Source organism: Castanea sativa, chromosome 8 (genome assembly GCF_040712315.1).
Source record: "Castanea sativa cultivar Marrone di Chiusa Pesio chromosome 8, ASM4071231v1".
NCBI lineage: Eukaryota > Viridiplantae > Streptophyta > Magnoliopsida > Fagales > Fagaceae > Castanea > Castanea sativa.
Window position 1 is genome coordinate 40,900,907 of NC_134020.1, and position 12,636 is coordinate 40,913,542.

The 12,636-nt window shown below is 34.5% G+C and overlaps 1 protein-coding gene across 1 annotated transcript; it reads left to right on the top strand.

Annotated features, from left to right (window-relative positions):
* Positions 1-5: 5 nt before the first annotated feature.
* On the top strand, positions 6-10,589 carry LOC142607797 (protein CLT1, chloroplastic). Its single transcript, XM_075779427.1, has 10 exons — positions 6-796; positions 4,868-5,013; positions 5,969-6,006; positions 6,779-6,894; positions 8,165-8,264; positions 8,356-8,391; positions 8,750-8,800; positions 8,909-9,032; positions 9,596-9,721; positions 10,152-10,589. The coding sequence occupies exons 1-10, from the start codon at positions 273-275 to the stop codon at positions 10,316-10,318; spliced, it is 1,428 nt and encodes a 475-aa protein (XP_075635542.1). The 5' UTR covers positions 6-272; the 3' UTR covers positions 10,319-10,589.
* The last annotated feature ends 2,047 nt before the right edge of the window (positions 10,590-12,636 follow it).

Sequence of the window (12,636 nt, forward strand, 5' to 3'; positions counted from 1 at the left end):
ACAAAATTCCAACCAATAATCACAAGTACACGTGGCAACACGTTTAGATTTGGCCCTATATGATTGCCACACAACCCCAAAAAAAAAAAAAAAACACTCGATTGAAATCAGAACCCATCCAACATAAAAAAAGCAAGAAAGAAAAACATTATTGAGACAGCGATTGTGTCACAAAAACTCATCTCTCTCTCTCTCTCTGAAAGGGATTTGAATTTTATTTTATTTTGTTTTTGTTTTGTTTTGGTTTTTTTACATAATTGAAAATAAAAATTATGACGTCATATTGTTACCGGATAACTGCCGGGGCGGGTTTGTCGAACCGACCGATTCGGCTGAGCAGGATGACGACGTCATCGTCACGGACGGTTGAGATTTCGCGGCTCCCTCAGAATTATTGCTCGAACTCGAATCATCATCAACAACGGTCAAGAATGGTGTTGAGATCGAGGAAGATTATTAGAGCAGCGGCGGTGGTGGAGGCTGTGGGACCGTGCGGCGATGGGGAGGACAAGGCGGCGGCGGCGGGGCCGTGCGCGTACGCGGTGGAGGATTTGTCGTCGTTGACGACGGAGGAGAGCGAGAGCGAGAGCGATCAGGATCGGACTGCGGAAATGGAATCAAAGGAGGAGAATGGAGAGAAGAAGAATAAGAAAATGGAGCAGAGTCAGACGGTGAAGGTGGCGGTGGCAGCGGCGGTGACGGTGGTGATGGGAGTAGGGAATCGGGTGATGTATAAACTGGCCTTGGTTCCGTTGAAGCAGTACCCGTTTTTTCTCGCTCAGCTCGCCACTTTCGGGTACTTCTTCTATTCTCTTCTCTTCTCTTCTCTTCTTTTCTTTCTTTCATAACATCTTTTTTTTTTTTTTTCCCTGAATCCTGATAGTTACTACGTACTTTCGAAGCTCATTTTGGAATTTTACTAGTTTGAAACCTCGAGTGAAAATCAATGCGTAATAACTCATTTAAAAAAATATTTTCAATCTAGATTCTAGACTAGTACTTAAATTTAATTTTTAATTAAGACAAAATAAAAATAAAAACACTTACAAGAAATCTTGATCGTCGGATTAAACGGTTGTGGCGGGAGATTTAGATCGGACTAAGTACTAAGTACTAACATACTCTATGGCATATTATTTCGTTTATTTTGGAAACTGGGTCTCATATTCCAGTTATAATTATTACGTATGGATTTAATAAGTGTGTTTTAGGTCCCATGCTTTGTGAAAACACTATTAAAAATGAATTAGATAATTATTGCTTGTTATTATTTCCATCCATGTCGTAAGCTAAGAAAACTTTTGTACATATATATATAAATAATTGGGCTTGACTAACCTATGCCCTTAGGTTTATTGGTTTTATTATGTATAATTTGAGACTTGGGTGCTTGAGCTTTTATATTCAAGTATAGATTGATTTTTTAAAAAAAAGCTTATATAATATTATATACATTGTAATTTTTTTATTTATGTTTTGTTTGTGGAAAATATTGACTTCATTATATTAAAGAGAAAACTTATACACAACCTGTGGACAAACAAACCCATACAGCCAGAAATGAAATAGACAGATAGTGATCCATCTATAGGTGGGATTTAAGAGGAAAAGATTTTTATGCTACCGGTTGTAGGAATTTTTATACAACCCATTACGTGGTTTTGAAAAAATTATTTATATATACTTATAATCACGGTTTTTTTTTTAACCGTGAGTTTTAATAAAAAGCAAAAAGCTTTAAAGTTGAAACTAATATGATTGATTTGTGACCATTTGTGTCAAAGCGTTCGCACGTCTCTTCTTTTTTTACTAAAAGAATATTGCAGCCGCACTTGCCATTTGGTTCATAGAATTTTTCTTCTTACTACTATTATAATTTTTTATAATGAAAAATTATTGTGTACTTTCATAATACTATAAATGTATACTCTTTTCTCTCATATGAATTGTGAGTTTCACTAATTAGATTCATAGTGGGACCTATTATTTATGTAAGAGAAAGGAGTACGCATTTATGATACTCCGGGATCACCTAATAATTTTCCATAATTAATAAACTTTTCGCTTCACTCATTATCTAATTTGTTCTTACAAAAAGAGAGATGCCATTTGAGATTAGCACATTGCTATTTCTTTAATTTATTAATCAGAGCATTAGTATTAGTGGTGCTAAAAAACCATATTGCTATTTTTAGCACCAACAATACTAAAAAGTATGCTGCAATGGTAGAGAGAAAGTCAAAAAAATTGACTGTTGAGCTATAGTGCACAGCTAAAAATGACTGTGTCTGGTAGCTAAGATGGTAATTTTTTTTTAAAATTTTTTATTAAAAGTTATATTATTATATTCTTACCTGCCACCTTAGCATATATAGCATATCTAAAGTAATTATTTATTAATCTAATTGAATCTTTTGAAGCCACACACCTAAGGGCCAAAGGATTTGTTATCTTGTATAACATGCATAAAACCAAGCATAAAATCCACTCCATGTGACAGACGATTTTGTATATAATTATTACGCTACCACTTTCATCTAAGGTGAACTGTTGTTTTATATTACTGTTACACATGTAATGATACTTACATAGATGAGTCCCTCAAGTATAGGATTCACTTCTATGCGAGAGATGATGTTATATATAATTGTTACACCATTCTAAATTCTCACCTTATAATGTGATTTTTATTTGAAGTTTTATAATGTGATTTGTGAACTAATTTTTTTTTTTTTTTCCTGATGGGCAATAATATGTTTTTAAAATCAAGTGAATCAGACAAATATTAAAATTTGGCCTTTTTCTTCTTCTTGTTATTATTTATTATGTGACCGCAGCATTCGATTCAAAGTTGCCATCATCCCCGGCGGCCAAATTTTAAAATCCATGATTTGCACGCTACATTTCTGTTTTCGAATTTCCATTTGTCTTTTGCCGTGGGCTGCCGTGCCCAATTTCCCGACTCCTACCTCAATTTTAAACTCCACGCTTTACTAGCTGCATTGCCCTCTCTAATTTACAATAAGCATAAGCTCTCATGCTATCTATATACATGCTTATCAAAAAAAAAGAAAAAAGTTTCGTATTCAATGGGAGTTGTGGTGTAATAACGCGGAAAAGTCTGTGATGGAGATATTTATGCTCATCACATCGATAATATTAAATAAAATTAGTTAGAATTAATTAGAAAAACATTAGAAAAAACGTTAAAAAATACTAGTATTGCAACTATTGTTTATTAATTAAAATAATTATGTTAGTGTTAATTTTTATTAGTAGATTCCAATAGTCACCTGCTATAAACAATTACTAGTAGATGTCAATCTTTTCAATAATTTGGTGTATATATAAACTTATTTCACACGTATTAGTACAAATGGGTAGTAGATACGTGGCTGTGGCTTTAAAAAATCTTCCATTATTGTCATGGTATATACGGAAACATAGAAAAGGTAAAAAGGTTGAACAATTCAGAAAAAGAAAAAAAAAGAAGAAGTAAATTAAAAGGTTCAAACTCTTTTTGTTGTTCTATTTGGCACATAAAGAAAAAGAAAAGAAAAGAAAAGAACATTTGAGAAAAAAAGTTTTAAAAAGAAAGACGCAGCGACCGCGAAGTGTTAAAAGTCCAAATTTAGTGGAGGGCCCAACTTCAATAGAATCCATAGATCTATGGTGAGGCATGGTGGGCCTAAATTTTGGAAAAGGAGTCTCTCAATTTTAGTAAGGTCAAAAGCCCACTTATAAAAGGTTGGTAGGGGACTAGGGAGAGATGTGATATAATGACCTGCGGTTACTTTCTGCCTTTAGATTTTGATGGTTACCATAGTTTTCTGGTGGGCCACGTGGAAAATTCCAACAATAGAATCTGCCACGTGTTTCTCTATTTCTTAGACTCTTGTGTTTTTAGCTTTTGATTTTGTTAGACCCTTGTGTTTTTGGCTTTTTGCTGCCGTCCGGCAAAAGAGAGTCACATTCAATTTTGGCCAATTTGCATAATACCCTCCTGAGATTCTACAAATTACAATTAAAGTCCTTATTCTTTTGGTTCTTCCCCATTAGTTTTCTAGAAGAGTGATGTTAGTTAGGATACTAACAAATTTTACTAAAATAAGCTTTACAAATTTAGGTATTATAATAAAAAGGAAAAAAAAAAGGAAGTAATTTAGAACATTCAAAAAAAAAAAAATATATATATTTATTTGGTTGAATTCACCAATTATATTCATTATTATGTTAGTTTGTAAATCTTATGTGGCAAATTTTGTAGCAAATTTTGTGGCAAATTTTGTTGCAAATTTTGTAGCAATTTTTGTGTTTTTTTTTTTTTTCTAGATAATAATTCATGACACATACAATGTCAAAAAAACAGCTTTTTTATTTTCTCATAAAATTTTTCTAAAATAGTTTACTAATTAATAAAAACCTAAATAAAAATATGAACAAAAATTATATGAGAAAGAAAAAAGGGAAAATTGTCAATAATTGATCTTTTAAGTTTTAACTACATGGCTTTTAAAGTTTTAAATACACACACACACACACACACACACACACACACACATATATATATATATAAAAGGTGGTTCAGTGGTTGTGCTTTTTATATTTATACATTGTAATTAATCTTGCTTTGATCTTTGTTTGTGGTGACATAAGTCCCTTCCTACACCTTTGAATTCTTCTTTACTCTGATTTCTTATAAATTGATCCTGACTCCTTGTTTTCTATAACTAGTTTATGTAATTAATTAAGGTTGTGAGTTTTTTTTTTTTAATGTAATTAATGGAATTACTCAGAGGAAGGATTAAATACTTTGCCTTCACTACTATGGACTAAGTTGTGTTTTACTGTAAATTTTGTTTTTCAGATATGTAATTGTATACTTCTCCATATTGTATCTCCGATACCATGCTGGCATTGTTACAGATGAGATGCTTTCCTTGCCAAAAGCTCCATTCCTTGCTGTTGGTCTCTTGGAAGCCCTTGGTGCTGCTACTGGAATGGCAGCTGGAGGTAATGCCCATTTCATTATGCTTATATTTGCTTCTTGGGATTATATCTATGGACATTCTTGGTTGCCAAATTCTAAATGTTTTGCTCTATATGATCTTATAGTCCTTCTGTCTTTCCATCAAACATTCTGTTTGCTTGAGAATTAGAAATTCAAAAAAGAAAAACACATCCTAGTTATTTGATAAATCCTGCACTTCAAGAAGCCATTGCCTTACTCGACAGAAATACCAAAGAAAGGCTAGATAAGATGGGTAGATTATAGAAGCTATGTAAGGCTCTTTTTTGCGCAAGGCCAAGTGTTGTAACCAAAAAGTCTGTCAAGGGGAGGGCCATAGCAAAGCACCTTGCTCAACATCCTATTAAGAAGGAACAGGAGTTTAAGGATTCTTTTATACGAGAGGCTGTTGTCACCGTAGAAGAGGGCAGGACAAGGGAGTTTTTACTTTGACCGTGCACAATGTTCTATCAAATTTACCCAACTTTGGGAGTTCAACATAGTAGGTGAAGAAACAACTGCTCTAGTGTAGGCTTTGAAAATTAATTTACTCCAAATTTCCTATATTCATATATTATCCATTGCTTGAAGATCTTATATATAGATTTTTTTCATTGTCAATTAAGCATCAGTATATGCACATTGCTTTTGTCTTAACATTTAAATTTCTATTTTTTTTGTTGATTGCGTAATGAAATCCTTATCTACTGCGGGGGCCTCATCTTTGTGGGCTTGTGGTTCTCTCTATAATGCTTCTTGTTCGTTTAGTTTTCTTATATTTTACTTTTTGTTTAAGTGCATATGATAGGGATTCAATTCAAAGGATGCATGTAAATTTATCTTTGACAGCTATCTATTACTTCTTGGTTTTTGCTAAGATAATTGAGTTGTGTTATGCTTTTATTCCGCATACAATAGTCATTAAAATATCATATATATTATTTCTTGTCCTTGGATCAGCAATTCTTTCTGGAGCATCAATCCCAATTTTGTCTCAGGTAAGAGGCACTAATGATAACTTTCTTAATTTTGTTTTACATATTTTTTGACAAGCAAAAATTTTTATTCAAGTAGAAGAAATAATTCATGCACACATGACACACCGTATATATAATAATTATTAAATATATTGATAAATTGCTCTGAGTTCTCTAGTCGTAGTGTTGTGTTAAAACATGTTGTTTTGAATCTGAATGGCTAAAGCTTGCACTTTGTGGTTTAACAAGTGTTCCAGCCAGATGGATTGCATGACAGAAATATAATTGTTCATTTTGTGTCTTTAATAGGGACAATATATACGTGGAAAAGAAAAATGGAAGTAAAAATTTATACTTTAAAATTACTTTAGTATATATAAGTGAATACAAGCACTAATATAGTGCATACCATACATGTTTAATAGTTTTTATATGCTACCAGGTTGCATAATTAATCATTCAGCAGTTCAGGAACCCAGTATCCACTGAATTCTGGTGGCGAAGTTTTTCTCTGGAATACCCAGTTGGGTTGTTCTGTGTTTTGTAGCACTACATAAAAATAATATAAAGAATGGTGATGATGGGCACAAGCATAGTGTAACTGAAAATCTATCTGGAGTGGATTGGCTCAAAATGTAGAATGCAATAACGCTTTTGCTCTGGTTCCATATTTATTTATGCAAAATCTAGTATTCATATTCCCAATAGCTCATACAGGCTTGAGACCAACCGACAATGTTTCCTTTTCAAAAGGTAACACTGAACTTGAAAATGATCCTGAATTATTTTGCAGACCTTTCTTGTGTGGCAAATTATTCTGTCAACTGCTTTTCTTGGAAGGAGATATAGAGTCAACCAACTACTTGGATGCTTTCTTGTAGCCATTGGTGTAATCATAACAGTGGCAAGGTAAGCCATATGTGTGTGTGTGTGTGTATATATCGTCAATTAAGATTATTGTCTCATGTTGATGCTCATCTATTAGCTATAGATGATCATAAAGTTTGAGAGTATAGGTTTAAGAAAAAAGACCTTGAGGCAGTAATATAAAGTGGGCAAGCTCGCAAGTTTATTGACTGTCTCATTCATGATTCATGGGATTGTAATCTAATAACATGCAACACATCTTAGGTCCTATTGGACCAAGATATGGGTGAGATATGCTGAGAGACTATGGTATAAAGAGTTTCAGACTCTAAAACTGGTTAGCATTGTTATTGAAAATGGTTTGACATCTTCATCTATTGACGCAGGTTGAAACTAAAACTTGATGCAGGACAGAAATTGAAGTACAAAACAATAAAATTAACATAAGAGTTAGCACCTAAGGTTGCCAGGAGGCAGAACCAAGCAAGATAGAAAATGTAGGAGTAAGCATCAAGTAGGAGAGAACAAATATAGGAGTCAGCACCTAAGGTTGGTTGGAGTTAGACAATTGGAAAACTCCAAGAGAAATATTATTAATCAATATTGTTATCCATCATCTGTATAGGAGTACAATACTGTGCTTATATAGGCTACCTAGGACTAAACGCTAAGTTTAATTCTAATTGACTTAGGAAACCTGATTCTAAAAAAAAAAAAGAGACTTAGGAAACCTTATTATAAATGTCTTGGAAAATCCCAATTATTGAATTACAAAAATAACCTAGACTTTAGGAATCATATAAAGTACTAATTACCTAATTAACTAGACCTAAAATAAAATATAATCAACCAGTAAAATGATAATTGACTCCAGAAATTAAATAACAATAAATTAGAATATAATTTCCTTCATGGTTCGCACATCATCTTTGCCATTGGATCAGATGGTTGAAACATTTTCTAAGTAATTTTGCTGAACTCCTTTCAAAAGTTTGAAATGAACTGAAGCAAAGGGCTGGTTGTGTCTTATTAATAATTCAATTGCCCTTATTACAGTAAATCCTTTATTGGTGAATGGTGACTAAGAAGAAATCTTAGGAAGAATGCTTGACCAGATAAACTAAATTAGAATCCAACTTGTAAATTAATGAACATTTTTACTAACTTCAAGTATACTACATATGGTAATCTTTAGAATCTTTACAAAGTAAAGTAGTAAACCCCAAACCAAAATCCATTTGCTCATAATAATTGTTATTACAAATGCCTTACAATTTTACTTGTTGATTGCTTGACTCTGTTTACTTCTCAGTGGATCTAGTGCCGGACATTCATTGAAGGAAGCTGGTATATTTTGGAGTGTTTTGATGGTAGTTTCATTTTTATTTCAAGCGGCTGATACAGTGCTAAAGGTTGTTGGCTTTTCTGACTGATTATTGAATTTTCCCAGTTTTCTACCTTGTATTGTTCTGCAGTAACAGGCAACATTTTTATCATTTGTAGGAAGTAATCTTTTCAGATGCTGCCCAACGTCTAAAGGTCTGTATGGTGGGCTCTTTTAATCTTATATGTTTCTAGATTGAAAGTATTTCTCATTACCAACTTTTATATCATTTTGAACCATCATCAAATGATGACAACATATCGAAGGGGTAAAATATATTGCATGACCAAAAGTAACCTTACACAGTCAAGGAAATATGAGATGACTTTTTCAATTTCTCAGTCAAACAGAAATGATTTTTTATTTTATTTTTCTCATGCAAGATTCAGAAGCTACCCAATTGTATGCATGTTGTTGATGTTGTAATTTTAAACTTTCTGATATGTTTGTAATTATTAGTTATTTCTCTAAAAGTTTAGTTATGTTGATACAATTCCATTTTTCCTGTTATAGGGAGGTTCAGTAGACCTATTTGTTGTAAATTCCTATGGATCTGCCTTCCAAGTAGGTATCTTATGGTCATATGGGATCATTATCTCTCTTTTTTCAAAACTATTTTCATTGTCATAACTAAATGGTAGCCTAAGGTGCTTGGATCTATGTTTAGTGCAGGCCTTCTTTATCTGCCTTCTTTTACCTTTCCTGTCAAAATTATGGGGTATTCCATTTAGTCAACTGCCAAATTATCTTAAAGATGGTGCTGCTTGCTTTCTGAACATTGGAACTTTGTCAAGTGGTAAGCTACATTTTATTTGCAAAATTATCTTCCTAAATCTATTAGCAAGCAAAAGAAGGCAGATAAATACACCTCATTCAACTCTATCAATACACTCCCTCTCTTGACATCTGTTAAGGAATTAAACAAGATTAATATCTCAAAGCCAAACTAATGCAAAATAGAACCTGAGTTAATTTTGACAAAGAAAATAAGGTCTTGTACAGTGGATTGTGCTTTTTCTGGGTATGGGAGAGGTTCTTGGTAGGCAGCCTTACTCCCAAGTTTTGGAGAGGTTGATTCTTGGACTCAAACTCATGAACCATTTCTTGGGAAGGGTACTTGCCACCACCAAGGTCTGATCTCTCTCTTCTCTAGAGTGAAACTTCTTCTTTATAAAGATGGAAATCTTATAGAATCTCTTTTAAACATCAAACCTTGGTGTTCGCTGAGTTGAATCCGAAATTTCTGCTAGACTATTAGGCTTTTAAAGATATGGGGTGGAGTCCTGCATGTAGCAACATTGCCAATTAACATTTTAAATGAAGTGATTCATTCAATTACGTTCAAATTTCTGGCTGCAGGATGTGATGGTGCTCCACTGCTACCTTTGCTGTTTATTGTTGTCAACATGGGTTATAACATATCATTGCTCTATCTGCTCAAGATCTCTTCTGCTGTAGTTTCTTGCCTTGCTTCCACATTTTCAGGTATGTCATTTGTTTTGTCAACACAAGTCTTGTACAAGGTCAGTAAGCCCGACAGTAATTGCTCCAGAGGGTGCATTATCTGAGACCACTAATGTAGCATGGTAAAAACAAGAACTAGACGCAAATGCATTAGTCATCTCAAAGTCATCTGGGAGTCATAAAGCATTAGTTAGTGATTTTTAGTTGCATTAAGTACACTCCATAGCAAATATCCCTGAGGACCCTCTTGACTTGAGCAATATTCCCACTTTTTCCCTTCTCTAGAATTGTCCAAGCTTAAACAGAAGTCAATCTCATACCCAAATCCTCAAAAATAGCGAAGTTCTGTTTCACAAGGAATGTTTGCTTGTGAAACACTGAACATATTGTACTTAATGAATAATTTTAATTAATATGTTGGCCTCATCTTGGTTTTTATTTTTTATGGCAGTGCCAATATCTGTTTATGTGTTCACGTTGCCGCTACCCTACCTTGGCGTTGCATCATCTCTTCCTACAGGCTTTGTTGCAGGTGCCATAATTCTCGTTATGGGCTTGCTCATCTATGCTTGGACACCATCAGTGTCCACTAGCGCCTCGCCATCGCTTCCCAATTAGATTATGATCATTATTACTACAGCCATTGTTGCTCATAAGTGCAACAGGAAAAATTTGAGGAAGAGAGACAAATGCTATCTGTAATTGTAATTTTGTTGCATGGAAATGAAAATTTGCATTTTGGGGTTTCTTTTTTTGGTGAAAGTAGGTAGTTGGGGGGGGGGGGGGGGGTTGAGAATTTGGTGTAATTTTAATGCCAAAGAAAGAGCAAAGAAGAAAGAACCATAATGGTTGGATAATTGAGAAAATATTGCCTTCTGCACTTTCGTTTTTATTTTTCTATGATTATGTATTTTAAGTGGGGGAAGGGGATCGAACTTCGGCCGTTTCCGTTAGAAACAATATGAAATACTAGTTAATCTAAATAATGAAAATAGAATAAGGTGGTGGTGCAATAAATCAGACAATCATACTATTATGGATTTGAGAGATAGTGTAGTGATTCCAACAACTCCCGTAGTGGGTATTAGGGTTCAAATCCCACCTGCCTCTCTCCTATTACTTCGCCAAAAAAAGACAACTATACCATTAACATTTTTGTAATATTGACAATTACCATTTACTTTTACCTAGAAAATGTTTAAAATATTAATTTTGTGAAGGAGTCATCTTGATTCTTGATCTGGCTATATCCTGAGAAACCATCCATAAAGGACATTAAAGCACTACCAGCGGTGTAATCAGGGATGTCAATTTTTCCCCGCCCTGCAAAGGTAATGCGGCGGGGATGGGGCAAGATTTTAGCCCTGCACCACGGGGATGAGTTTAGATTTTTTAGACCCACCCGCCCCACCCCAACCCATCCCCACCCCGCCTCACATTGATAAGGGTTAAATTGTAAATTTTTTATACCCTAAAACCCTACTATTTAAACAAACACATCACTAGCTTATTTTATTCTACCTAACAAGGCTTGCTACCTCTTTTTGTTTTTCTCTAGCAAGGTTGGAAATAAGGTACCAAGTTTAACATTTTCTTTTGTCTTAATTATAAACAACTTTATATATTATTGAATCATTGATTTAGTATTATAAGATTTTTGTTTTTGTTGGGATATTGTCTTGTTAAACACTTTAATAATATTTTTCAATTTTTGCTAAAAATTACTTTGATTTGATGGGATAAATTTATTTGTAATTTCAAGTATATTTTTATTAACGAAACAAGTTTTATTAAAAATAATTGTAATAGTTATGGGCAAATTAACAAGAAGTAGAGTTTTACGGGGTGAGGCAGGTCTTCGCAAGGCCCTAAGGGGCGGGGATGGGGTAAGAAAATTTTTCCCGTCATGCGGGGTGGGGCGGGGATGAGATAAGACAAAACCATGCGGTGCGGTGGTGAAGACCCCATCCTTCGGACCCGTCTCGCCTCATTGCCATCCCTAGTGTAATCCATTAAGACATCTATGTGAGGAAAAGGGAAGTCGTCCTTAGGACAAGCTTTGTTTAGATCTCTAAAATCCACATACATTCTTACTTTCCCATCCTTCTTGGGTACATGCATCACATTGGTTATACATTCGGCTTGGTACACAGGTTTGATGAACCCTATTTTCAACTGTTTTGTGACTTCCTCTTTGATCTTAAGAAACCATTCAGTTCTCATACGTCTCAATTTCTACTTGACGGGTACCATGTGAGAAAAATCATAAAAGAATATTGTACAAAAAAAAAAAAATCAATCCATATATATATACACAAACCAAATTATCCAAAAGAAAAAATAGATTTAAATCTGAAAATTAAATCAATACAATCATTAACAAAATACCCACAAAATTGAACAAACCCACAATGGATCTAGCCAATCTAGACCCAGAAAACCCAGATCTACCCACCACCCGCGACCCAAAAAAACTGAATCAACACCACTGATCTGACCCGGCCACCATGATCTCCACCTCCACCAATCTGGTGCAGCCATCAAACCTAACCAACCTGATCTGGGTGTGTGTGTTATTACACATGTTACATGCTCACAAAGCCTCGAAACATATACCCAACACTTACCCTTTGTTTTGCCTTTTAACCTCCACATCTCATTTTTGTGGATCAAGTGCCGTTCAAGATGCTCTTAGCTTGTAGATCGGAGACTTCAGAAACCCCATCTCTTCCTTAATGAGACAGGAATTGATCACAAACAAGAAAACAAGCGGCGGTTGCAGCGACGACTGGTCGATTTGGTTGTCTTGGGGGTACTCGATGGTGGTGTAATGAGGGAAGAGCTCGGTGGGGAGGTTGTCGTCGAAGATGGAGGCGTAGTTGGAAGGGAAGTGGTTGCGCTGGAAGCAGAAAGGGCAGATTTAAATCTTGGCGGCA

Bases quoted from the DNA above. Each gene is read 5' to 3' on its own strand.
- LOC142607797 (XM_075779427.1), top strand. From the start codon at position 273: ATGACGTCATATTGTTACCGGATAACTGCCGGGGCGGGTTTGTCGAAC. The intron at 6,895-8,164 runs GTAAGCCATATG...TTTACTTCTCAG, and splicing joins GTAATCATAACAGTGGCAAG to TGGATCTAGTGCCGGACATT. The intron at 8,392-8,749 runs GTCTGTATGGTG...TTCCTGTTATAG, and splicing joins ATGCTGCCCAACGTCTAAAG to GGAGGTTCAGTAGACCTATT.